The sequence below is a fragment of the Plectropomus leopardus genome, chromosome 4 (assembly GCF_008729295.1).
Source record: "Plectropomus leopardus isolate mb chromosome 4, YSFRI_Pleo_2.0, whole genome shotgun sequence".
Classification (NCBI taxonomy): domain Eukaryota; kingdom Metazoa; phylum Chordata; class Actinopteri; order Perciformes; family Serranidae; genus Plectropomus; species Plectropomus leopardus.
This window is the reverse complement of record NC_056466.1, coordinates 32426991-32452878: the sequence shown is the minus strand read 5'-3', so window position 1 is coordinate 32452878 and position 25888 is coordinate 32426991. Positions and strand designations below refer to the sequence as shown.

The 25888-nt window shown below is 40.9% G+C and overlaps 1 protein-coding gene across 1 annotated transcript in view; it reads right to left on the bottom strand.

Moving 5' to 3' along the window:
- Positions 1–25888, bottom strand: part of dlc1 (DLC1 Rho GTPase activating protein) — a 113640-nt gene that overhangs the window by 56154 nt on the left and 31598 nt on the right. Inside the window, exon 5 of the mRNA XM_042484897.1 lies at positions 24932–24965. Within this exon, the coding sequence (XP_042340831.1) occupies positions 24932–24965 (34 nt within the window). The remainder of the gene's footprint in view (positions 1–24931; positions 24966–25888) is intronic.

The following is a 25888-nucleotide window of genomic DNA, read 5'->3' as shown; positions in this document are numbered from 1 at the left end:
GAGTCTAACCATTTTGGTGTCGGTGTGAGAAGCACGGGAACGCAAACACATGAGCCCCCCCCTCAGCTCACCCCAGGTGGAGCTCTGTCCTGCAGCACAGAGCAAGTGAATTTCAATATCTTCCATAATGAGGACACTTATCATTTCAGATGCACAACAAAGAATGTGCGAATGATGAAATCCCTGTCCTTTATGGATTTAAGACACAGCTGTGCTTTTACTATATTTGGGCTTCACAATATAATTTCTACAACATCATGCAGCCCTACTTTATATGCTTACATTGTACAAAAGACCCCAACTGTTTCTCAGTGTTTCTAAATCACAAGGGAAGAATTGAAGTGTGATGCATTTTTTCTCCACTTTCCAGTTTTCCATTTTCATTCTTTCCACTTCATCATCTGCTTTCTGTCTCTGTGGTTCTCTCATTAACAGTACATGACTACCCTCTAACATGGCAAAAACGATCAGTAATATTGATTGAAGTCAGGAAGGTGCACCACACACAGCGACTGGATCAAATAAAGACAGCTCTGTCTCTGCAGCTCTGCTCGCTGCAGCACTCGCATCATTTTCTGCTGACAGAGGGAGGAAAGGTGTAGGAGTGGACGGCCCTGAAAGTCTGCGGTGTGAAATCAGACATTCTCGAGGGCCGAGGCAGGAGTGAATTCCACAATGTGTGCAAATATTTGTGCACACCACTTTTGGGAATCCCGAGCTTTGCCAAATTTAGGAGTTCTGTGAGTGTCGGCTCAAAGCCCTTGAAATAGCAGGCTCCTTGTTCTGGCTCCGTCAAAGACGAGTGTTTGCCCAAGTTCTGTGCTGAACAATCGCATCACCTTGTAGCTGTGGAGTAAAAGCACGGGCAGCCAATGGGACAATGAGAAGTCAAGAGCATGCATGGAGTGGGCCTCTTGTGGTCTTGCTGAAAAGTGCCAGACGTCTCACTTGAGAGACATTTGGGGTGAAGAGACTCAGAAATCAAAGAATTGGCTGATTAGGATTCTGCTCACGAATCATCTGTGGCTACGCGCTCATAAACCCGAGAGCTTAGATCTGTCTTGTATGTGTCTTAACATTGTTCTCTCCATACACAGTCACGTAAAAACATCAATCAACTCTGAAGATGAAGAAATGATTGTTATTTGCTGTAATGCTGAGATCTTGTGCCAAAGACAGTTGACATAGCTTTCTTGTTGCAGGCTCTGAAGCTTCTCCATGGATCAAACATCTCTTCAAGGTCCAGACTTTGACTAAAGACAGAACAAATCAGACTGCTGGAATGATAAAACAGAGAAGGGTCTTATGATTAGAGTCAAAAGACGCATTCAGTGTGCTCATGTGCTAAGAAGAGAAAGTGAGAAAATGCTGAAGGAGAGGGAGCGTGGTAGAACAGGCAAAGTAAACAAGTTTGGCGTGAGCTCGCTGGAGTCACTGGGTTTAGCAAAACATTCCAGAGTCTTCGAAACAAGCGGCCTTGTGAGTGCACAGGGGCAGAAACAAGGGGGCTTTAAATCACTGAGCAGGAACAGCGTTGCAGGACTCTAATTCAATCATAAATATCTCAGGAGTGTTCACCCTCACACACCGACATGTCAAGTAAAGTGACCAGGAGTCACCTTTAGAACAGCAGGACAATCAGTCAGAATGACCTCACCAAACCTAATAAACTGGAGCAGAGATGATATACAGTCCTTTAAATATACAGACAGAAAAATAATAATGTGGTTATTTATGGAAGTGAAGAAATCTGACCTTACAAACAGTGAGATGTACTCTATATCTATCATTTATCAAAAGGTCATATAGCCTTATTCATTATGTTGATATAGACTGTGGTTAATGTAGAAATCACATCTAATTACATTTGTCCTACAGATGATACGGACTGGTTGAGTCTTTACATTGTGATGTTACAAAATGAAACTGAAATGAGACACAGCAACAGTAGGCGGGTCGATTTGCGCAAAACTTAAGCGATACATTTGAAATGTAAATAACACAATTGTGAGATGACCACGTTTCCACTGAGTGATGTTATGCAACTTCTCCTCTGGCGATAACATTTCAAGAAACATGGCGATGGATGTTCAAAACATTAGCAGTTTTATTTCTTTTTTAGCCACCACACTAGCCTATTGAATTATTTTTTTTTTATAACTCACATTTTATTAAGGCCTGAATTACGCATATTTAAGGGAAGGGCCACTAGAGTAACAGTCTGTCTGCGAGGCGTCACTGCAGTCTCTGTCAAATCCACCCCTCGCTCCTCCTCTCAACTAAATACAGTAAAAAAAAAACCAAGATGGTGATGGCAACAATGCCAAACTTCAGGCTTCAGAATGTCAGTCCACAAATCAACGGGTGATGTCACGGTAGCTACGCTCATTATGTATTCAGTCTATGAAATAAATGTGTCACTGTCATATCACTGACTGTTCTAGAAAAGGTATTAAGTAGACTTTGAGTTCAGTCAAAATACTCTTCCCAGGGTCAAGAATGAGCTTTCATGCCTTAAAGATATGATCCACACACACAGTGAATTTTCTTTGATATAATTATGTATTTATAAAGTCTTGAATTTTCTTCCATCCTGATGCAACAACGAGACAAACCTTTGACTGACATGTTTTTTAAGTCAAGTGCGCAGACTGAAAAATGCAAAACAAATATAAATACCTACAGCGATAGGAAAAGATGGATGATGAGGTAGAGAGTGAAAATACAGAATGTCCTTGGCACGTGTCCCATAGTCATGTCTCGTCGAGCTTGACTTAATCTTATAGCGCGCACATGCACATGCTTACACGCTGAAAGAGTCTGTGCATGCTTTGAGGTATGCTCTGAGTCATTCACATGCTCACACACACACACACACACACACATACACAAACAGACAAACACTGTTTTTATGACTCTGTAAGTAGCTCGAGTGTGGCACGCTTCACTCATGGGAAACACATGGGCCTGAATCAAAATTTCAGGCACAAACAGAGATGACAGGAAACAGTGTTCTTGGCCTACTTTTTTCGCTTCCTCGTGACTGGGATGGGATGCTGGCACCACAGCAGACAGTGGAGCACTTCATCTGCCTTGATGAAATAATAAGGAGGTGCTATTTATAGTCGCACAAATCAAGCAGCTTGACCTAAATGTGAAGGCATACTGAAACGTGAGGTGGCAAGAAGAGAACTGATGGAACATCACAAGCTGTTCGACAGCAGTGAGTTGAAGGGACAATTCAAGCTTTTTATCATTCTAGATTGTTTTGGTATGAGTTGCAGACTGTTGGAGCTATCGGCCGTCGAGATATCTGCCTTCTCTCCAATATGATGGAACTAGATGGCACTCAGAGCTTGTGGTGCTCAAAGCACCAGAAAAAAAACCATCTGAAAAACTCAAAATAAATGTCTCTCTCTTGAAATCATGACACACCTTGTTGTGAGCAGTTTCATGTAGGAACTATTTTCTTTCTACCAAACTACATCCGCCAACCATATCACCAACTAGAAGGAAACGTGTCTCTACAGCTGGTTCACCTGGCAACAGTGAGCTAGTTAAGGTCACAGCTCAGCCGAGGAGGACGCCATTGTTTACATCTTGCTCTGTCGTGAGCATGAGCCTCTCGTCCATGAGTAGATATACTCTTTCTTCTGCACTGTAAGACAGTTGGTGGGTGTAGTTCAGTAGAAAGAAAGTAAACACGAAAATGCTCACAACAAGGTCTGTGGATTATCTTGAGTAACCAGGTCATGATTTCTGAAAAGAGTTTTTCAAATGACTTTGGTGCGGGGGTCCGGAGTTTGCTTCCCTTATTGATGTGAGGGTTTTTTTCTACACCTTACCGTGTACCTATTTTACCTAAACCTAACCAGCCTTGACTTTGTTGTCTAATCCTGACCCTTGTGACAGTCTGTGTAGTTGCCATGTGCTGGTATGTGAACATAAGGACCATGCTGCGTCATCCTACCATGAGCATTTATTAACATCACAGTAACAGCAACCCAGAGCGTAAACAGCTGACGCAGAAGGATACCTAAGTAGATACAGAAGATCACTGACAGAGCGGTGCCGTGTGACGAGGTGGGATGAGAATGTGTTGAATCTTCCTGATATAGCCTGTCTATATCACGACTGAAACAACTCGTGATACATCAAGCATATAAGATATGCCACCCACACTTTGATAGCACTACAGGAAAGAGGCGCTCTCAGGCGCTCAAAGTAAGCCACTGGATCAACCAAATGCTAAAACATCGTCAGCAGATCTGATGCAGAGAATAAAAGATGCCATGAATGATCACTAGAGTGCTGAGGTCTCTCTTTGACATCAAGATGTAGCTGTAAAATGTGTTTTTCAGGGACAGAAATGTGCTGTGAGAACTGACAAAGATCTAAGGGTTAAAACACATGCTGGAAGTAAAAACCACAAGCACTTTAAGTGTATTGATGCTGTAACTCAACAAACAGTTGAGTATAATGAGTCAGAGCCCAAAAGTAAAGCAGGGGAGCCCACTCGTGTATAATGCAGTTTGATCCCAATAATTTAAGTTTTTGTCTTGCAGAACTAATTCAACCAAAGACCTACACATTTCATATTTGTGTTCATCTGCTTGTTTTGAAGCTAATAGCCTGATTAAATTTCAATCGCTCTGTCCATTCTTGTGGTGAAAGTATCTTGTTGAAGCTAATTTGTTACATGGCTGCCTGCTGCGCTTCCATTCAAAGAGACCTCTGCTGATGTCACAGTGGTGCGCCCTTTCTGACTTCCTCTTTGGGCGTCCTTGAGGCGTGAAATGGCCCCGCTGGGTCCCTGTAGAGTCCTGTAGGGCCACAATAGGCCCAGGACATCTGTGTGGTTTGACAGTAGGCAGGGCTGGAGTAGACCGGAACATGTCTATGGACCTCCCACTGACCCACCCTTAAGCTCCATACAAAAGCCTGGTTGCCACTTAACAATGACACATTCATGCACAAGCAGCGGCACAAAGACTCAGATACACACTCACTCACACAAACACTGTCACTTAGGTATAGCTAATATATTTTGGTAAATCCACACAGAAACTTAAGTGTTTTTAGGCAAAAGAGTATTTTATGACCTACATCTCTCATGGCTGCTGTACAGTTTGGGTGTCTTATGTTGAAAAACCTTGACCAAACAAATACACAAACTGAAGATTTCACCCTATTCTGGGTACAGATGGCTCTGTGGATGGCAATGTCAGTTTCTCTGTGGGTAATTTTCATCCAGACCACTTTGGTCCATCTGGTATAAGGCAAGTTTTTGTCTGCCTGCACTAGTGTAGTAATTCTGTAGTTGGACATGGACCCACCTGTGCCTGCCAAGCTCAATGAAGTAGTGAGCTGGGGGTGTGGTAATGCAGATTTGGTATTAGAGTGCAACTTTGGTATTCATTTTGGCATGAAATTGTGGCACCACTGAGACTTGACAAACACAGGCAGTCTGTAGGCTTTTGGCTTTAACTTATGAAGGTGCACACAATCGGGCCTCTAATGAACGCTCTTTAATTAAAGTTGACTTCTTTCATTTTCTTTACTTATTTTTCTTTGAAATAGAGTGACCCAGGAATGAAAAGTTATATCCCTTTTCCACCAAAATTAGTGTGTGCAAGCAGGTTTTTTAAACACCAGTAAACCTGCTTAAAATAGCCTATAGACAGCTTTCCCTTTGCCAGTAGAGTAGAGCTGTGTACACTGCTCTGCAGCCTTTGTGTGTATGTATGGGGTTTTTTTTGGTGTTGTTAAGGGGAAAAAACTGTGCAAACCCAGTGACTCAATACAAAGGAATATTCGTGTACTCATTTCATTTCAGTCCTAAAACCAGAGCCAGAACAAAACAGTAAGCGAGACAGTAAAGCCCAAATCTTAAACCAATCAACTAACTTATTTTCCATAAGACAATGGAAATTACAATAATGTTAATCATTTGTAGCTTCATTGAAGGAGTTCTATGGGACATTCAGAGCATCAATGGAGCAGCAAATAACTATTTGCTATGTAAAGATATAGTGCAGTAATGATGTCCTGAGCAGAGAATGAGGTCTTCCTTTGTGTGTTGTAATCCCTGTGAGTTTCCCACTGGTGTTATTTTTTTTGCCCAATAGTTTTCTGCCTAGTCCAATCAATCACTGCACAGTAGGGTGAGACTTGGCAAAACACTCTTTGGGAAAAAAAATGTATGCAACTATCTAGCTATTTGCTGCACTTAGCTCTGCACTACACTCATTCAGTTACTGATGATAGGAGCTATGAGGGGTTTGGATGGTGTCTTCATGAAAGTGTAATGCCCCCCATTGTTGACAATGTTAGCATTCTTTAGCTTTACTCATTAGCACTGTTTGCTGCTAGCCGCCAGCTCAGCCTCCTCTATGTTGAAAGTGCGCAGAAAATCCCAGATCAAGACTGAATCACAGTATATTTTGATTGTTGTATACAGCTCCTAAATCAAAAGCTTACACAATCCTATGCAATATCTACATGTTTGCTGGATAATTCTAAACCAAGAAGAAATTAACCAACCTTATATGCCCATTACCACCCTTCACATGACTGGAAAATGTAATGATTGACAAATCTCTGGATACAATAGCATTAGCCCAGAAGCACTATGATAAGCCTGATAAATTAATTAGACCTCTAAGTTACCTAGCCAAAAGTGGTGCATTCGGAGAGCAGAATTACCTTCCATATTGATGCAATCCATGATTACATCACACTGCAAACCTAAAGGAGTGGCACTACATTATGAATGAGACTCTTTAGTGCGAAAACATGACATTTTGAGAGACTGTTACACAATATCCTGGTCACGTAAAACCTTTTAGTGCAAGGACAGGATGCTGAGCATAAGTCTTAGTGTCAGCTGGGAAAAAAAGAGAACATGTCAGCGCAAAGGAGGTGGAAGAGAAAAATAATTCATGTGTTGAGTGGTGTTGACATAATTCAAAGAGCAGTTAGTGCTGAGTGCTGTCTGTGACTGATCAAAACTACTCATCCATCTTTTCCTACTGATTTTCCTTCTCTATTTTATTATTGTCCACACCTCTGCATCCAAAGACCTATTTATCTTTTACCATGGAAATGAGTAACTGCCTGAAGAGTTTAATTTACTGGAGGGTTTTTGGGCTGAGTGATTGTTGGGAGTCCAAATTACTTCATATTTTCTGATGTACCAGGGTTACCCACACATTTATTACCGTTTTTCTGTGGTAGCCTGCCACAATTATAACATCTCCCGCCACATATTGCTTTAACTTTTTTGGAGCTGGATCATTTATTTGATGCGCTATTGGAATATTTCAGCCCGTTTTCACTTCAAAGTTGTCAAATGCCACAGCTTTGACAGTGCTTTCCACGTAGGATCCAGACACCAAAAGTCACCTTTCGTGACAACATGATACGCCCCTTGACATCATCAGCTGAGCATGCAGCCGGACAGAACCAGTCGTGGTGTTTTTATACACTGCTGCATGGCCAGAGGGCCAGACGGCCCCTGCCGCAGCAGCCTGATGTGCCAACAGGTGGTGTCACTTGAGAGCACATTCGGACGGAACACGTGGCGTCCGCATGATACACCACAGAACCGCGACAGGTTGAAACACTGCTGGTTATGTAACATAAGGAGTAAGGGCACCCACAGGCTGGGCAGGAGGGGCGATGGATGGGTCCAACAAACCCTAGACTTCTAATGCAGGAGTCCAGTGTTTGCTACCCATCTGAATGTGATGTTTTTTTTCCTATACATTATCCCTAACCCTAACCATCCGTGACTTTATTGCCTAATCCAAACCATCTGTGTGAGCATGTGCATTTGTAAACGTCCCAGCATGGGCTGCCATGTGCTGTTACTGCCTAAACATAACCACGTGCAGCATAATCCCACCATGTGCTTGTGTTGACATCATGGTAGCGACATCCCCGGGCAGAGCGTAATATGCAGACATGGAAGTCCACTGCAAAGCAACAAAATGTGATGACTTGGGATAAGAAAGTGTTAAACTTGACCATTCCTCTGCATCAACCATCCATCCATCAACTTGATCAGCTCGGACCAGATCGGCAGATCAATCATCCATACTGCAACTGCAACTCAGACTCCTCAAACTGCTAGTGATGAGAGCAAAAAAAAAAAAGAACCCAAGATGAGTACTGCCTATGCCGTGTTCATGTACCTCCAAAAATCCCCAAATTTAGAGAGGAGAGACAGAATGAAAAAAGGACTGTCAGGACAGAAGAAAAGATTATAATGTAATCTTTTTCCAATCTTTATTTTAGACTACCCCGAACTTCTGAACTGAAACTAACATCAAACACCCTCATTGTAAGTCTGTGCGTCAGTAAACTTTACGATGAGGTTTGAGTTCTCAATGAACAGACAAAGGGAAATATCTCGCAGGCAGGTATGATGACAGATTCATTCGTTGCCCTATTTCTGTCTTGCTATCTGCCCTGATTGCAGATGCCCTTTGACCTGTCTGAATCTTACCAAACCCCATTTAAAGGAGAGCAGAGGGCATGCCGCTCATTCCAGATTCTTCTTCTGAGTCTTTGCTCAGTCAAAAATGACTACTTCCCACTAACCAAAAGGCCACCTTATTAATCTTTTCCAAGGTTGTGAAGCATTCAGTCTTGTGGCGTTAGATGAATCATGGAACAAGAAAAGGCTTTACAGTTTGCAAGAAAGAAACTTTTCCTGTGGTAAACTGAAATTCTTAGAGCTATTAATCATAAGCTAATGAAAAGGCTGGAAGTCCTGCCTCAGTGGTGCAGTATCTGTTACTGTCTTGTTGGAATTTCATACCTTTGGCCTTAAGGAAGGGATCAGAAAAAAAAGATGACTCCCTGAAGCTTCGGCGCCTTAAAAGTTCTGTTCATACACCATCACTGCCTCAAGACAATCTGTCATGAGAAAGTAGGATTGATTTAAGGGGGCTCCCGAGGACAAGAGCCTGACAAATGGGCAATCTTCCTCCTGATGTCTCCAATAGACAGTGTGAGTGACAGCTGGGTTTTGTCACTGGATAAACTCTGTGTTTTCCCCTTCAGCTGTAAACATGCTTAAATATGTGATGTGATCATGGGGACGACAAGGGTGGGAAATGTCAACAAAGCTATTGGGTTTCAGGATGCGTGATGCTGAACAGAGCTGACATGCAGTCCTTGAGAGCATGCCCTGAGTGTTATTAGCTGATGCACATGCGTCATCAAGGATCACATACAGCAACAGTGTCATCTTCATGTGTTAGACTAAATAAATATCAAATTCGAGTTGATTTTTTCCAAAACCGCTCAACACCATGTCACCACCAGAAGTCAGTGAGTTATTTTCCTATAAGGTGCCAGAATGAGTCATATCTTAGCAGGCTGTTTTTTGTTTGTATGTTTTCCTATGAAAAATAATGCATCAAAATTTGTGCATGTCCCATGTAATGATGAGCCAGTAATTTGTGCATAACCCCCTTGTTTTGACATTTGGAGCACAAAACACAGGACTTTCCCCAGGAGACCAGAACCAAAACGCAAAGATATTCAGTTTCCTATCAGAGATAAAAGAAACCAGAAAATATTCACATTAAAGAAGCTGGAATCATAATGTGGGCTTTTTTTTCTTAAAAAATGTCTCCTTACATAACTGTACATTAAGTACATAACATCATTTGAGGGCCATCAATTCGCAGCATATCTTTCAAACCGCTGTATAAGGATATGTTGATTTAACTGGTGTATTCTCAAATTAAGAATGCAACAATTATTTTCATTCTCGATTACTCTTTTGATTATTTTAATGGTCCATACAATTTCAGAAAATTGTGAAAAATGTCCATTAGTGTCCAAGATGATGTTCGTTAATGTCTTGTTTTTTCCACCACCCAAAGATATCCAGTTTACGGTCAAAGAGGAGGAAAGAAACCAAAAAACAGTCACATTTAAGAAGCTGAAATCAGAGAATTTAGACTATTTTTCTTGAAAAATGACTTAAATCAATTAATTATTATATAATTAGTTGGTAATTTATTTAATAGTTGACAACTAATCAAGTAATTGTTTCAGGTTCATCTCAAATAGCACAAAAATATAGTCAGTCATATATAAGGAGTCAGGAGTATTTGATTAAGATTTACAATTGAAGGCAACTTTCACACCAGAGGCTTTTGTGATTACATTTCATAAGAGGCTAATGGCATGTGGAGTGTGGACATAAACATGCTGACTAAGAACAGCTCTCCTGGTACAGAACAATGTGTTCCTGTACTTTATAGCGAGGAACTCGCATGCATGAATTCACACACAGTCGGAGTGGTTTAGTTACACATGCATTTCCTGTCAAAGCAACAACCCTCAGCCTTCATCTTGAGGAAAGAGAGCAACTGAAACCAAGAGAAATTAGTGACAGGAGGGCTGTAATTAGATCCTGTCATAATTCTCTGACCCACTTTTCAACTCTTTTCCTTCTTTCATGTGGGACAGGCAGCTATGTGGCAACAGCCTGAAACATCCTGCTGGATATTTATCACCTGCTGCTCCTTACTTCAATAGAGAGGTTAGGCCACAGGGCGCTGACCTCTCCATTCACTGAGAAAACTGTGTTAACCACTTTGAAAAGAGGCTAACCAGCACCTGTACTGATTTGGAAGGTGCAGAGATTTCAAACATGATGCGGCCAAATGTCATGTCAGTGGTGACCCCTAAATATGATCACACCTCTCTTAAAAAGCACTTTGAAGCAGCCTCAAGCTTCAGATGATATCGTCCATCTGCGGCCATAATTCCTTAAGAGCAGCTCTGTTAATCCATTTTCTCTGCTGCTGCTCTTATATGAGAGAGGACGATCTGTATTATTTAAAAGCAAGCTAGCAAGGAAGCTGGGAGTCTATTCTAATGCACTCAGTCCTGCGTGTGTACAAGCAGCTCATCAGTTATACATGGGCAGAACCCAGTTTTCAAGCAGCTGTGGTGGAAGCAGGTAAGAGGGAAAATGCCAACACTGCTCGATCTCAAAGTCTACACAGAGAAATGTATCCATGTAAATACAGCAACACAAATAGAACTGACGTCAGAGAGAAACATAGATATGACATAAACCTGACAGTGATGATCTTAAAGCAATACTTCACCTGAAAAATAATCATTTGTGTATCAATTACTTAGTGAATGTTGCCTCGAATTCATGAACATTTAAGGTAACACTCGGCGAGTGACTCATACACAAACGATCATTTTGCAGGTGAAATATTCCTTTAAAATGCACCAACAAACATCTGAACTAGAGCAGCATACCAACATGTCCAGTCCATTGTGGCTATTGATCCATTTATCAGAGACACTGTTCACTTTACAGAAGCCCGTCAGCATCTTTTCTTAGAGACAATGACAATGCAGTTTCTGCATCCTGATGTGTATCTTGTTAAAAAAGAAATCTGAAATGCCATGTGTTCAGAGTAAAAGACAACTGTGTGTTCTTGAATACAACATACGTGTGCATGTACAAACATACACCTGCTGTGTCGATCTGTCTTTGTCACTCACCTGATAGTCGGCTCTCTCGAGCGGGCTTGCTCAGCCTGTCTAGGGCTTTGGAGGTGGAGGTCCTGATGTGGTCACTGAAGGACCTCTGGAGCAGCAATAGCCTCATAGAGCGAGACATGCTGTTTAGCATCCGCCGAAATGTACCTAAATCAGACCTTCACCTGTCCCCGTCCCTGATCAGGTTTAAATTTGAAGCTTTTGATGCCTTATCAATCCCTCCTCCTTTAACTGCTCCTTTTTTTGCTTATCTCATATGATATCTATGTTTAAGCATTCAATCATAATCAGACTAGTTTCTCCCTCTAACTAGCTCTGCTCTCTCCTCTGCACTGCGCTGGGTTCTGCCTCCTTCTCTTTCTGTCCTGCTCCAGTCTGGACGGTACACTCCCGTCTGCTGCAGTGAGCATCAGTGCGGTAGCTGCTGGGACACATCCAGCCAGTGCTGCAATGCTCTCATATTCTATTCTGCCAGTGTGTGTGTGTGCGTGTGTGTATATGTGTGTGTAAGTGTGAGTAAGTGCTTTCTGACACGAGCTCCGGCGCTCTCTGTGAATATCTGAATGCTTCAGAGTCACGACTGCCATCTTCATCTCTCCCTCCTCGTCTTTTTTTATGTCACATCTTTTTCTTTCACCTCTCTTCTCTGTCACCTTCCTCCTCTCATCCGCTCTGTTAACACCTGCCCTAACCTGTCTAGACACACAGCATCAATGCCAGTTATATAACCCCGATGCCAGTGCAGCCTGCTTGTTATAAAGATCCACCTGTCCTTGTCCTCAAGTAGCTAAAGACATGACAGAACTGAAACCAAAAACAGGATGAGAGATGATGAAGGGGTCTAGGACAGTGTCTATTTTGGCAGCAATTTTAGATTTAGTCTTAGGCCTGAGATGAAAATGCTTATTAGTTTTAGTCACATTTTTAGTCATTATCCTTTATAGTTTAAGTCTAGTTTTAGTCAAGATGTTTTTTTCTTTTTAAAACTAATCAAATTAAGCTAATACAGGCCCCAGCAATTACAATCTAGGTAACAGGTTGTATAAAAAAAATAATTTAGAGATCATTTTCAAAAAATAGATCTAAAATTTAATTTGAAAAGGTCAAAATCTCTTTATTTATGGTCTCAAACACCATAAATAACTAATAATCGACAACTGGGAATTGTGACCAGTGTTATTAGCAACTCTGGCATATTGATTACACTGTAAAGATGCAGAAAAATAACTCAATTTTAGCCTGAAATCGTTCTGAATCTGTAACATGTTAGTATGGAGGTTGAAACTCTGCTCATTTCGCTGTTGTTTACCAGCTAACAAGTGGAGTTAACATTAATTGATAAAGGCCACCGCTGCCACCAACAAACTCCACAAAACCATCAACAGCTCCTGATCCACAGATAGACACACACTGCTTATTTCAACTACAGCTAGCAACTCATATCAACAGCTGATGCTGCTCCATTATTTTGCAGACTTGCAAAACATCCTGTTGTAGACTATGTACTGGAGTTTACAGCCGGTCAACAGTCCAATCTCATAGTGCTGCCCATACAGCAAAATAAAATTATTGCACACCTAGACGATATTGGCCATTATGTTTCAAAGGTCCACCACTAACAATTTCATCTCATGCCATCAATGAAAATGAGACTGATTCTTTCATAGTTTTCATTATCAAGATCTAATTTTAGCTTGACATTGTCTCATTTTGTTTATGGAAAAAAAGGTTGTTGACAATACTTTTCATCAACAAAATTAACACTGGTCCAGGATAATGCTTAAATTGCTCAGACAAAGGTGCATGACAGTTGAATGGTTCCCACAAATGACAAATATGATAGCATTTGACAGATTTGCCAAAGGGACACTGAGATGTCAAGAGTGACAAGACGCTGGGATTTAAAACTGTTCTCTCACTGGTTCCTCCTTATTCCCCACAGCCAATTACCACTTTCCCTCAGCCATTCAGCCATGGGAAATAGTCTAGCCCATGACAAGGCTTCATTCTAAATACATTATGGTAGAAATATGCATGCAGTGTACACACAAACACACACTCACATAAACAAGCCAAAGAATGTCATCTGTTATTATGAATTAGGAATGTACTGTAATTCTTATGTAACAAATCTTAAGCTACTGATATGGACAAAAACAACACAATGGAATCCATTACTTAGACTGCTGTGGAGCTGATCGGATAATGCTGATTTAACTTCTGTTTAGCAAGAATAACTTTCTGGGGTCTGTGAGGAAGCTTAGTCATTGGCTACTAATTGGGAGAAAAACAGCAACTTCCGTATGTAGAGTTCATGGGGGGAGACTTGTACAATACATTTTATTTATTTTATTTAAATATATTATTGAAATATATATTTTCAATGTTCTACATTAATGGTCAGCAACCAAGCATGAGTGTGACCACCAGAGGAGAAATTTCGAGCCTACAAGTCACTGGATGCTTATAGCTACATTATCTGTGGTCACTCACTGAACGTCAAATACCAGAACAACGAATCAGAGTTTTGTGTCTTGAAATCAGAAATCCTACCCAGCTAAAGACACGGACATAAGACCATGATGTATGAGGCTTGGGTTATAATCAACAAACTAGAAAGCCATGTCCTCGCAGTGAATTGTGATTGCATAGCAGGGTCAGTAGCCTACTTTTTGTGTTGTGGGCTCGTTGCGAACATAGTTCAGAGCTCTGTCATATAACATGAGCTGTTATGTGTCTTAACTTCAGTCAACACGTGTAATAGCTTACAGCCACAAACGTTGCAGGTTGCTCTGAAACGGTTGTGATCCTGTCTGAATCCTGCTGGACTCGAGTCCGCTGGTGGAAAATCAATTCTGACAATTGTACATGCAACAACCAGACATTTTTATGCTGGTAACAGTTTTTACTAAATGTTTGAAGCTTGCTTCCTCGCCGATACCAATATATTTTATTAGTAGTTAATGAGACCAATTACTGATATTTGGAACAGATATGCATTTACAATAAAAATAAAAATCTTTGTGTCAGTATTTATAATTTGGAATATATAGCAAACTCTAACATAAAGCTTTCACATAAAACACATAAAACATTTAATCTAAACTGAAATGTTCAACATCATATACAGCAAGTTCCCAGCAACTTCTTTTTTTAAGTCAAGTGAAAATTAAAGTGAAAAAAAAGAAAAGAAAAGAATAAATAAAAATAGCTCCCTGAGGTTTTACAAAGTAAAAGTTTCTGTTATGCTGAAAATGTCTTTGCACTTTTTAATTAATTAATTGGTTGACGTTAAAAAAAAACACCTATAACAGTTAATCGGCAAAAAAAAAATAGATGGCTGGCAAACAACGCCATTTCCAACGTCACTTGTAAAGGGATCTATATTGTGGTATAGCATTTTCAAAGTCTCCTAGTGTATGGGAGGCATGACACTATGTTAAACAAACTCCAGTATCGGAAATCCAAATGTACCTATTTGGGATTTGGGAGGTGTGATTCTGCATGATAAATATTGTCAGATGTAAAGCATATGTAAATCCATTGTACTTTGAGGAGGAATTGGTGGAGATCAAATCCAAGCTAAAAACAAAGTAAATATTGGACATACATTCATTTGGTGGGCAGAAAAACAACTCTAAATGCTAATGCTGCTCCACGACTGCTGGATGATTAGCTAGACAGCTGTTTGCCAACACGTCAGCTTGATAAGGTGATAATATGTCAACTTGTGTTTACAGCTTGCTCCGCTGCCCTCAAGTAGCCAGAAAACTCACTTGATAGTTTGTTAAACTTACTGAACTTAAACATACTGCTTGTGTGTATTTGAGACTGATCATGCTCATACATGTGTGTAAATTGGCAGGTTTCTCATTATCTGTCTGTATGAGTTCATATGTGTGTGTAGCTGTGAGCGGTACGAGCTGTTCACATTGCCATCCATTACATTCCACAACAAACTCACATCAGTCAATCGTGCTGATTGCTCCAGCAAGTGAAGGTAATGTACCCAGCGTTGGCTTATTGCAGCCTGCTGATAGCACTGAGCTCATCGCGGCCAATTGACTTTATGGTTTCCGGAGGTTTGCTGAGACTGATAAGGCTTCACATTCCCATTCCCGCGTCTTTGCTTTTTCATGACCCTTGAGGCTGCAATTGTGGAATGACCTCTTTAACAATGCTGTAAATGAGGATTAGGAAAGGGATACGGAAAAGCAAACATCCTATAAAAATATCACATTCTTTTTATCCTCCTCTTTTACTTTCCCTCCCTTGCACACCTGTTTCCGCTCACATCTGAATCAAATTTTGTTTTCTTGCATGCGTGGGAGTGTGTGTGTACTCCAAGGCGAGCAAATGCAAACCATCTGGGTCAGTATCACACAACATATCAGTGAGCTTTCCCTCTCTGTGGTATACCTGTGATAAGGAGGGCAACACGCAGACTGTAACTGGGATATGATGGAAAATGTCCTGAAGGGTGGAGGAGAGGAGGAGGGAGAAACAATGGAGTTCTCACACCTCAGGAAGGAAAGTCTTGCCAAATGCCCCCCTCTGTCAAACAAGCGCGCAGCGTGCCAGGAGTGTGTACCTATATCTAACCCCAGAGAGCAGAAGCAGCAGAGGCCTACCTGCCAACACACTGGCCTAGAAATGAAGACAGGGAAGGTGAAAAACGAGGTCGGGGGTTGGGGGCTTTCTGGACTTCAAACGGTGTATATAAACAGTACGCGAGTCTGTTATCAAAATGTCTGTGAAAAACAATGCTGCTATACTCTATTCTTTACAGCGCGGCCAAAAATGTGTCGGTACGCTGAAGCATGTGTGTGTGGGTGTGCCCGAGTGTGAATGTGATTGTGTGCGAAACCCTTTGATGTGACCATCTGCTGGAGGTCTGCTATCAAACATACACTCCCTCACCCTCTGCCCAACTTTCATTTAATTCCACTCTGACTATCTGATACCTTCCCACCTTGTTTGTATGTGGCAGTTAATTTAAGAGCTAAAATGATGCTTACAGTAAGATATCAGTCAATCAGACACCCAAAATAGGCTTGGGCGGTATCTCGGGGTGCAACAATATGAGATTTTCACAGCATGACAACGGTCTCAGAAAATATCACGGTTTTACAGTATCACAGTATTAAAGAATTATTACTATTATTATTATCATTATTATTATTATTATTATTATTATTATTATTATTATTATTATCAGTCAGGATGGCCCATAAAGGAATGAAAACAGAAGGTTAGACTTGGTTGAACAAGCATGTTATCACTATAATTGAAACTTAAAACAATTTTTTCTTAATGGAAGTAGATTTAAAAGGTCACCCTTTTGAAATCTAAAAATAAAATAAAGGTGAAAACGTTTTTTTTTTCAATATCGTAGATGAGTAAATGTACACGGTATGATAACCATCAATGTCCATATCATGGTATACCTTTAAACTGCTATATTGCTGCAAAACTAGTGGTATCACAGTTTTATGTTACACCGGGGTATTTAGAAATCCCAAAGGAATTTTTTTTCAGTACCATCATGAATACAGCCGCTCCTCTATCTATTAAAATTACTGTATGTAGTGCACAGCACGCACCACCATAGCTCAGTCTCTGGTCTCTACTGGTGGAACAGGCAGCTGAGCTGAAAGACAGCATGACACCTAGTGGTGGAGGGAGAAGTTACAGGACTGTAAACACCTGGCAGCCAGCAGGCGGAGACCGTGGGAAATAACGGCAATTGTGGTGAATTAAAGATTTATTACGACCAAACCGGAGTGTTTGAGTGGCTGTTGAAACAGTGGACTTACTAAGTAGATTACTAGCAAGAGTAACCATGACAGTTTGGGTGAGTATTACTATGTTTCTGTTTGAGTTTGGATAAAGTGTGGTTTATAAGTTAATGAGACATATAAGTCATGAAAGTCTTCTGTGATCGAGAGAGAGCAAAATTCAAAAGGTTTATTAATGAAAAAGGGGTTTTATTAACATTTTGTACGTTTCCATTGTGTAACTATTAATTTAAAGGCTAAAAGTAAGTAGCACACTCGCTGTCGGGGTTGGGGGAGGGTCAGGGTAAATAAAGGTATTCCCCTGGTGAAATTTCAGGAAGGTATGAAGGTATGAAATATCACATACTGCCCAAACCTAACCCTAAACACAAAATGTCCCATATATAGTTTATTCAAACAATCCACGTCTCAGTGTCCTGTCTATTCTAGACGATCCCCCTGCCCGACTGCCAGACGAGGGGAATAAAGCAGCCAAGGAGTGACAGAGCCTGCTGAGCCAGGACTGATTCATTAGCCTGGGGACGGTGTGGGCATCTCACACCATCAGCACTGCCAGATTTACAATCCTCCAGTTCCAAATGAAAGTCTGGCTGAGACATTTCAGATGAAGCATAGGTTCAGGTCAGTAATGAAACCCAGTTAGAAATGATAATGATAATGGCTTCCAACACGTTCTTTCATCTTATTTGGAGAGGGGATCTACTGTGGGAAAAGCTTTTCGTGGTAAAATAAAGCAAAATTATGCTGATCACTGTTAAGAAAACCTACATGTATCTACATATACTAGGGGTTGATCAATTACATTTTTGTTTGTTTGGTTTTTTTCAGGTATGGCTTTCAGGTTCCTCATCCATCCAATAACAATGTCTCCAGCACAACAGAACAAACAGAAAATAAAAGTGGTCTTTTTCTAACCATGACCATACTGTAGTTGTGGTGTACAAATACTGCAGAAGAAAGGTCTTTATAAGATCTAAATATTGAAAAAAAAGTAATCGAATGAAATTCAAGGTTTCGAAGAATCATCCAAATTTGAAATTCTTATCTGGTGATAGAGTTAAACCTTAGACACCTAATCAAATTGGATTGATTTCTTTAAGAATCATGAAAAGAAAGCATGAGTAACTTAAGAAGAAATGACCCAAAAAACTAGCATTTTTTAAAAATAAAGTACAAGATAATTACCTGAAAATTAGAAAAAAAAATCAAATTAAAACAAAAAAAAAAACAACAACAAAAAACTAGGACATTACCTGAAGAGGTGGGTTTTTTTTGTTTTTTTTTTAAATCCCTAGCTTTTAAAAAAAAAAGCCAAAGACACAAGAGACTGAAGACATATCTGGCAGAAAATAAAAGTAAAATCATTCAAGAATCCACAACCTGTTCATATTCTGTATGTATATATATATATATATATACTGTATGTATATATATATATATATGTGTCTCAAGTAAACTACTGCCATAAAATAATCCATCCATCCATACAGTTCCTCATTGGTCAGGATCCATATACAAAGGAAAAGCATGTTGGCCTATTTTCTATAAAAAGTGATAGATGTTTTGCATGCACAGTGGGTGATGAGACACATACTAATCTGCTGATAAATAAAGCTACAGTAAGAATAATGACACATTGACTCTAAAGGCTTCTTTCCTCAGTATAGGGGAGACTTTTGTTGTTGTAACTGGGAGTTCAGCAAGCTGACTTCCTGTTGTAAATTCCCCTTCATGCAGTGGTTTCCTGTTCAGAGCCAGGGAGATGGATTTCCAAAGAAAGAAGTCTCAAAACTTTCAAAGGAGCATAAGGTTTCTGAGCTTTGACGCAAACAAAAAAACTCTTTTTTAAAAATACAATGGAGACGGGAAAATGTCTTTTCCAGTCTTAGGAAATGTATTATTTAAACAAGAGGGGACACTTGATGTCAAGATATGTCAACATTAAGTCTGAATAGACAGAAGGCCACAACAAAACACTGTGTAAAACATCTACATTTTTCCATTGAATGTCCAAAATATCAAGTATATCCATGTGACATCAAGCACAAAAAAGCAGAATTATTTGCCAAGTGGAACCGTTCAGATCTCACATCTAGATGTATTCACAGCTGAGTTGGAGGTGTGAAAAATAAATGAGCTCCAGCATGTTACAGTACCAGTCTCCACACAGGAAGTCAGGGTGAGAGTGTGTCAAATGGGAGGACAGGAGGGGCTGGGGGGGGGGTGTTGAGGTGGCGTAGACTGATGGGGGAAGCCAGGAATGTGACCTTGCACAAGCATAGCGACTCCTATATTATTTACGGAGGGGTGGCAAAAAAAAAGAAAAAAAAGGGGGATGAGGCAGACTCAATCAAAAAGCAGGAACAAGTTACAGAAAACAAAAATCAGTCATGAGCTATTATTGACTCTGCTCCAGGCGGAGGGAGCTTCATTACATCTGTCAAAGCAGCTTCTCAGATGAGAGCTGTGTCCTCAAAGGGCAAGTTGCGGCAGGGTGCAAGCAAGAAAGTAGCACAGGTCACAAAGAGGAAAGCAAGTCACTGAGGCTTCACCCACACTAATACTTTTGCGTTTTAAATAGGGATTTCAGTTTCGGTTAATTTTCTTTTGATAGACTAACAACCCTAAACCGGTAACTAACCGGTTATAAGGGGAAAAAAATACATGAAATACAAGAGGTGAGTCCTTTTAGTCTGTTGCTCCACTGAGTAACCATTGCTGCTGCTTTTCAACGCACCATCTATTTAGAAGTAGTGAGATCTTAAAGTTTTGTGATGTAAATGTCTTGACTTTTGTTTTATTTTCTTTATGCTATCAGACAGGCGGCCAGCCGTGTTAACACGTGGAAACATGCCCGCTGCACAGCTTTCAGTCCCCACTGATTCCTCTGCAGCCACACTGTCCACCAGCCAGTTCGGGTGTGAGCTGCTCTTTTGGCACTCAGCTGGTAACTCTGTCCCTGTGGTGAAACACTTCTATGCCCATCTTCTGGTCTCCCCCGCAGGTCAGGTGAGTAAGCTGCTTCATTATGAGCTGGAAAACTCTTTAAGCATAATAACTATGTTAGCAGCACTAGCTGTGCTGACACTGCTAACTGCTAAATGTCCTCTGTGGTTAACTGTTGACGAGTGCTTTTTAGTCTGGGTGTCCAGAAATGGAGGCTTTTGAAAAAGACGCAGACACCCACTTTCACTTCCTGGGTCTTAGCGGTAACACACACTAGCTGTATTTACACGTACCTGTTCAAGTGAATATCACGCCATTATGGCACCTCACCATTCTGTATAAAACGGCCGATCGTGAAAAGAAGGGACAGAGTAGCCTCGCCTCTGAGCCATGAATGGAGGTAGTAACAGCCCCAAAACGAGCTCTGTGTATAATGTAAATCCAGAAAGACATGACCAACATGTTTATGTGTGCAACTCACCACGGGAGATTTGACTATTAACTGTTAGCATAGTGGCTAATACAAAGAAGAAGAACAGTGACGACAACAATGATGCCGCCGTTGATTGGTTCTGTATAAAAGTGGAAGGGCGATATAAAGGGGGGACTTTGTTGCGATCCTATAGCGCCATCTCTGTGTAAAAGCACCTACTGATTCGCCATGCCCATTTGCCTTGACTTAAGAGTGCCTAATTAAGCATGTGTCATTACAGGCGATGCTGACCTTGTTGTCTGAAGTAGCAGATGTTATGCAGTTAAAATCTTCATCATGCTACTATTACCAATATGCGCAGGAGGCAAGATATTATTTGAGGAATTTGCAACAACTCTGCTGTACATGAATGGTCATGTGATGTGTATTTTAAGTGTTGTAAGGCATGTTCGTGTGGAGATTATTTCTGATGTTGTGCTAAAGCACTCGTGTGGATGTAGAACGTGGTATTGGTGTGGATGTATGTAGCCTCAGTGTGAAAGCTGAAACTAATATCACTGTGACTTGCTCTGACTGAAAGTGGAAACGAAGTGGAAATTGGTCCATTTAGAGGACTGGAGATGTGTTCTGCTAGAGCCAAAAACTTAATCACAGGATCTGTGGATGCACAGGGATTCGCCATCTGTGCTGAAAGGACTTTGTTAGTTGTTTACTCTGGTAAACAAGTCTGTCAAACATGGCAAATATTTCTAACAACTCAACAGTTTGGGAAATAATCTTTTTTGCTCTATATTGGCAAGAGTTAGATGAGAAGATCAATACTGTTAGATAAATATGCAGTTGAAGCCAGCAGAACATTTCTGTTTGTGTATGAATAAAAAAAAAAGACGTGTTTATCAATAAAATTTAGATGTGTCGGTAGACATATTTGCTTTGTTTTGGACAATGGCAGGATAGCTGTTAACAGTCTTTATGCTATGCTAAGTTGATCACCAGCTGGGCCTGCCTCCATACAGGTACTTTCCAAAATGTCTAAATGTAAGTTAGTCTGAAGTGACTCTGAAATAACTATTTCCTTTAGGTACTGATTGTTTTTTCCCCTTATTTTTTTTTTGATAAGTGAGGAACAGTCAAGCCGATACACCAACAAAGGGGACTTTTCAAAATATGTAATAATAAGATGACGAATACTGGGATGTAGCTGTAACCAGTGTGAATTATTTGGAATTGGTCACTGAAATTCCAAGAAGGGAAGACCAGTGACTGGAAGGAAACAAAAAGCAGAGCCAGACAGACAGAAATGATGAGACAGGTTATTCACAGGAACTACTGACTCCCTGGTGACAGAGAGCTCCTCCCCCTACAGGACCACCGAGGCTGCTAAACCACTTCCTCTCTCCTCAGCTTTCCTTTCCTCCACCTACAGCCAAAGTGCTGGAGACTATGAGGCTGTGAGTCCAGGTCAAACTTTAACCCTGCTGCTGGTTGGAAAGCACATCATTGTGTTCAGTTTATAAATTCCTACTGGTTTATATTTAGATCAGGAAGGTGCATCATGGTGCCTTTAACCTCAGATACAATCAAGGAAAAAAAAAGACTATTCTTAGAGCCAGGAATCTGGTGTTGACAAGCTCTAACACTGGTGGGAAAGAGTGAAGTAAAAAAAGGCATTACACATTCGCCTCTCGCCTATGTTCATCTCATCCATGTTGAAAAGCTGCGTTAATTTCAATTGCGTCCTGTAGCTTGTGCAAAACCACTTATCATGTGAAGTCAAAAAAAAGGGAACCCAAAGGGATTACTTCGGCACACTGGCATTGAGCAAAGGATTTATAGTTAAAATGCCATTATTAGTTTAAGCAAAACAAAGCACTGCCCGCCGGGCAGAGCATACATGCTCGTTTTACAGCTAAACAGTACACTACAATATGTTTCTGAAAATATTTGAAATAAGAAATTTTGATTCATTCTAGTTTTATAGTTTCACAGCAGTGATTGACACATATTGAAAACTGGATTAGAAACTCCTAAACTCTGTTGGTTGTTTTCCTTCAGCCATCGTGAGTTCTAGCAAATGCCATCAGAAGACTATGTGTCTCATGAACTGTTTCAACAAATATGATACCAATACCAACTGCAGCTTTAAGAAAAAAGTAAAAGGTGTTTCTCCTTAATCTATAACCTGTGATCCGTAATGCTTGAAAATAGAGGTAATCAGTGGACTGACAGCATGGAGCAAATTTTTTTTTTGCGCTTTCTTTACGTCTCATTTAGTGCCTCTTGAGTTGAATTTCAATAACATACACGTCATATCTTTGATCACATCACATGCACCATCTCCTAGAACATACCCAACTGATGATAAGGACCGCCATTCAAACCCTAAAGCATGACAGTCCTAATCAGCTCCAGATGGTATATAGTACGCTATGAGTTATGTCATTGCCATTCCAGTGCACTAACACTCTGTAGGCCCCATGGAGCTCTGGCTCAGGCTCTGCAGCGTCACAGCAGCCCCATAAACAACCTTTCTAAACAACAGGTTGTCAGCTGTAAATCTGCTGCATGTGGACACAACCTCTTTGTGCACAGAAAAGCCGTGACACTGACCGCTCACCGAGGTACACCCAGCGCCGCGGGGAGGTCATCAACTGAGCCGTTACAGAGTGCTGGCTGTGGAAGCTTCTTGTTGATCACTGGTGTGCTTCCGTCGTCACGGCGATAGTAAAATTAACCATGAATGAGCTGTCTTTCATGGCGGTGCAGCAGGAGCCTTGGGGGCATATTGTGTGATGTAACACTGTCACAAATGTGTCATTCCCAGGGGCTTCAATGGTGGAGATACAGAGGGGGCTTTGAAGTGTCACAATGAACACTGGGCTTTGTGCTCCATCAAGTCCCCCAAAACTCCGCCAGCTCCCATCATAACCCCGCCCCCGTCCAGGGTCCTGGGTTCCATCACACAGACCCAGAGATGGAGGTTACATAACCTGCTTACAGGAAGTCAGACTGATTCAAATGAAGAAAAATGACCAAGAACATTTGACCCCTTTGAAGTTTTTTGCAAGCTTCAGCCTCCTTGTAAAAAAAAAAAAAGTTTAGAGTGGGCCCATTGCCAAAAGGTAGTGCTCAAGAATGCACATACACACACACACACACACACACACACACACACACACACACACACACACACACTGACAGCTTCTGCACATTTCCCATGAAAGGTCTGCAGCAATGGGCGGTAATTAGAGGGAGAGACAGAGCGAGAGTGAGTAAGGACTCCCAGTGGGCTCGGAGACAGCAGGGGGGAATATGAAAGCCTCGTCCCCACGTCCAACCACCTCTCTGGTATTGTTTACCAGCGGCCCGACGACACAGGGGGGTGTTTAATGAACACTGCTCCCCTGCCGGCCGTCTGAAAGGAGGGCTGTCCATCCATACTTTTCTGATGACCCTGTGCATTACCGGCAGACTGCTGACAGAGAGGTCGGAGCCAGGACGGAGGGGCCAGTCACTGCAGTTTTCATTTGTGCTTAAGATCGATTCATAATGAAGTGTGGAAAGGAATGACACAGCGTGTCAACACTGTGATGGCTATTCATCAGGGGGAAGTCAGATGACGACAATTGTAGGCCGACAATTACTACCTATGTCCTGTGACAAAAAGCATGTGTATGACAGCGTGCATTTGGATAGATTTACACATTTTAAGCATTTAACTGTCTGTTCTTGGTTGTTTTACATGCCGGAGTATCTTTTTGATTTTATGACGAAGGTATGTAAAAAATGAGGGCAAAAGGTAAATAACTACACGCCAAAAGTTTTGGGCATCGGACATGACATACAGTCTGGCTTTTATCTCAGGGAAGGCGACTGACTGGCTTGATGGTTTGGTAGATGAGTCTAGTATCTTATCTGCACTTGCATCCAGTGTCTCATAGAAGCAGAGCCTGTCCTCCTCCACTCAGCCCCTCCCTGCTTTCTCTGCCGCCCCGTGTTGTGAACTGAACGTGGCTATCAATCAGAGATTGTACTGCAGAATCTCCTCACATGACAACAGATCAGACCAGATTAACTACAGACAGAAACTTTTTACAAGCGCATGTGGCATAATAACAAAACAGAAATCTAACAAACCCAACCTATAGTTTTGAGAGACCAGATCTACAAGTCAACATGAAAATCCAACAAAAAAGCATGGACTCACCAGCTTTTTCTGTCTCAGGAATGGTAGAGGTGCTCTGGAAAAGAAAAGAGACAAGAGATTATAGTTGAATGGTAGATGGATTATTATTCAGATTTATACCGTATGTTACATCAAACACACCTGTGAAACGGCAGCATGGACAACTTAGTCTTAGTGACAAAGAAAACCATGATGTCTTGTATTTTGGGATATTATGGGTTTTACACAGATGCCAAAGGTGAGCTAAAGAATATTACTGAGCCTATCTGCGTACCTGGACCACCACTGGGATCAACCATTCACAGCTCTCTGACATCATTAGTGTGCTGCTCCTGTACTTCTTTCAAAATCCCTTTGTGCTAAGCTAGATTTTATAATTGAAGTTAATATAATGGAACAAAATCCTTGGTAACACTTAACAAGTAAGCTACTGCAAGATTAGCGAGTTAGATTGTTAACTGGGCTATGCTAACTGCTAAGCTTGCCATATGTTAGAATATTAGCAAGTTAGCTTTCTCACAAGGTAAGCTAAGGGTGATAATATTATATTGCTGTTGCAACAACCTGTCATGAAGACATTTTCACTCCTTTTTTAAAGCTAATTCAAAAGTTATTTTTTTTGCAAGACTGAAGTGTAAGTGTTAATTCAGGACCATGATTGTCATGTTGATCTTGGATTGAGTTGTTTACACTGATCCAAGATCAACATGACAATCATGGTCCAGGATCAAAATAAACAAATTATCCAACGTGGCAATAATAATTAATACTAAAAATTTTGAAAATGCAAAAGGCTCCAAGAAAAAGGAGAGAAAAATGTATTCATGACAGGTTGTTCCAACAGCAATATAACATTATCCTCACTAACGTTAGTGAACAAAATTCTGTCCCATTTAGAAGTTTACTCTTTAGCATAGCCTACATAGTAAGAAGGCTAAATCACTAATATTTAAGCATATGGCAAGCTTAGCAGTTAGC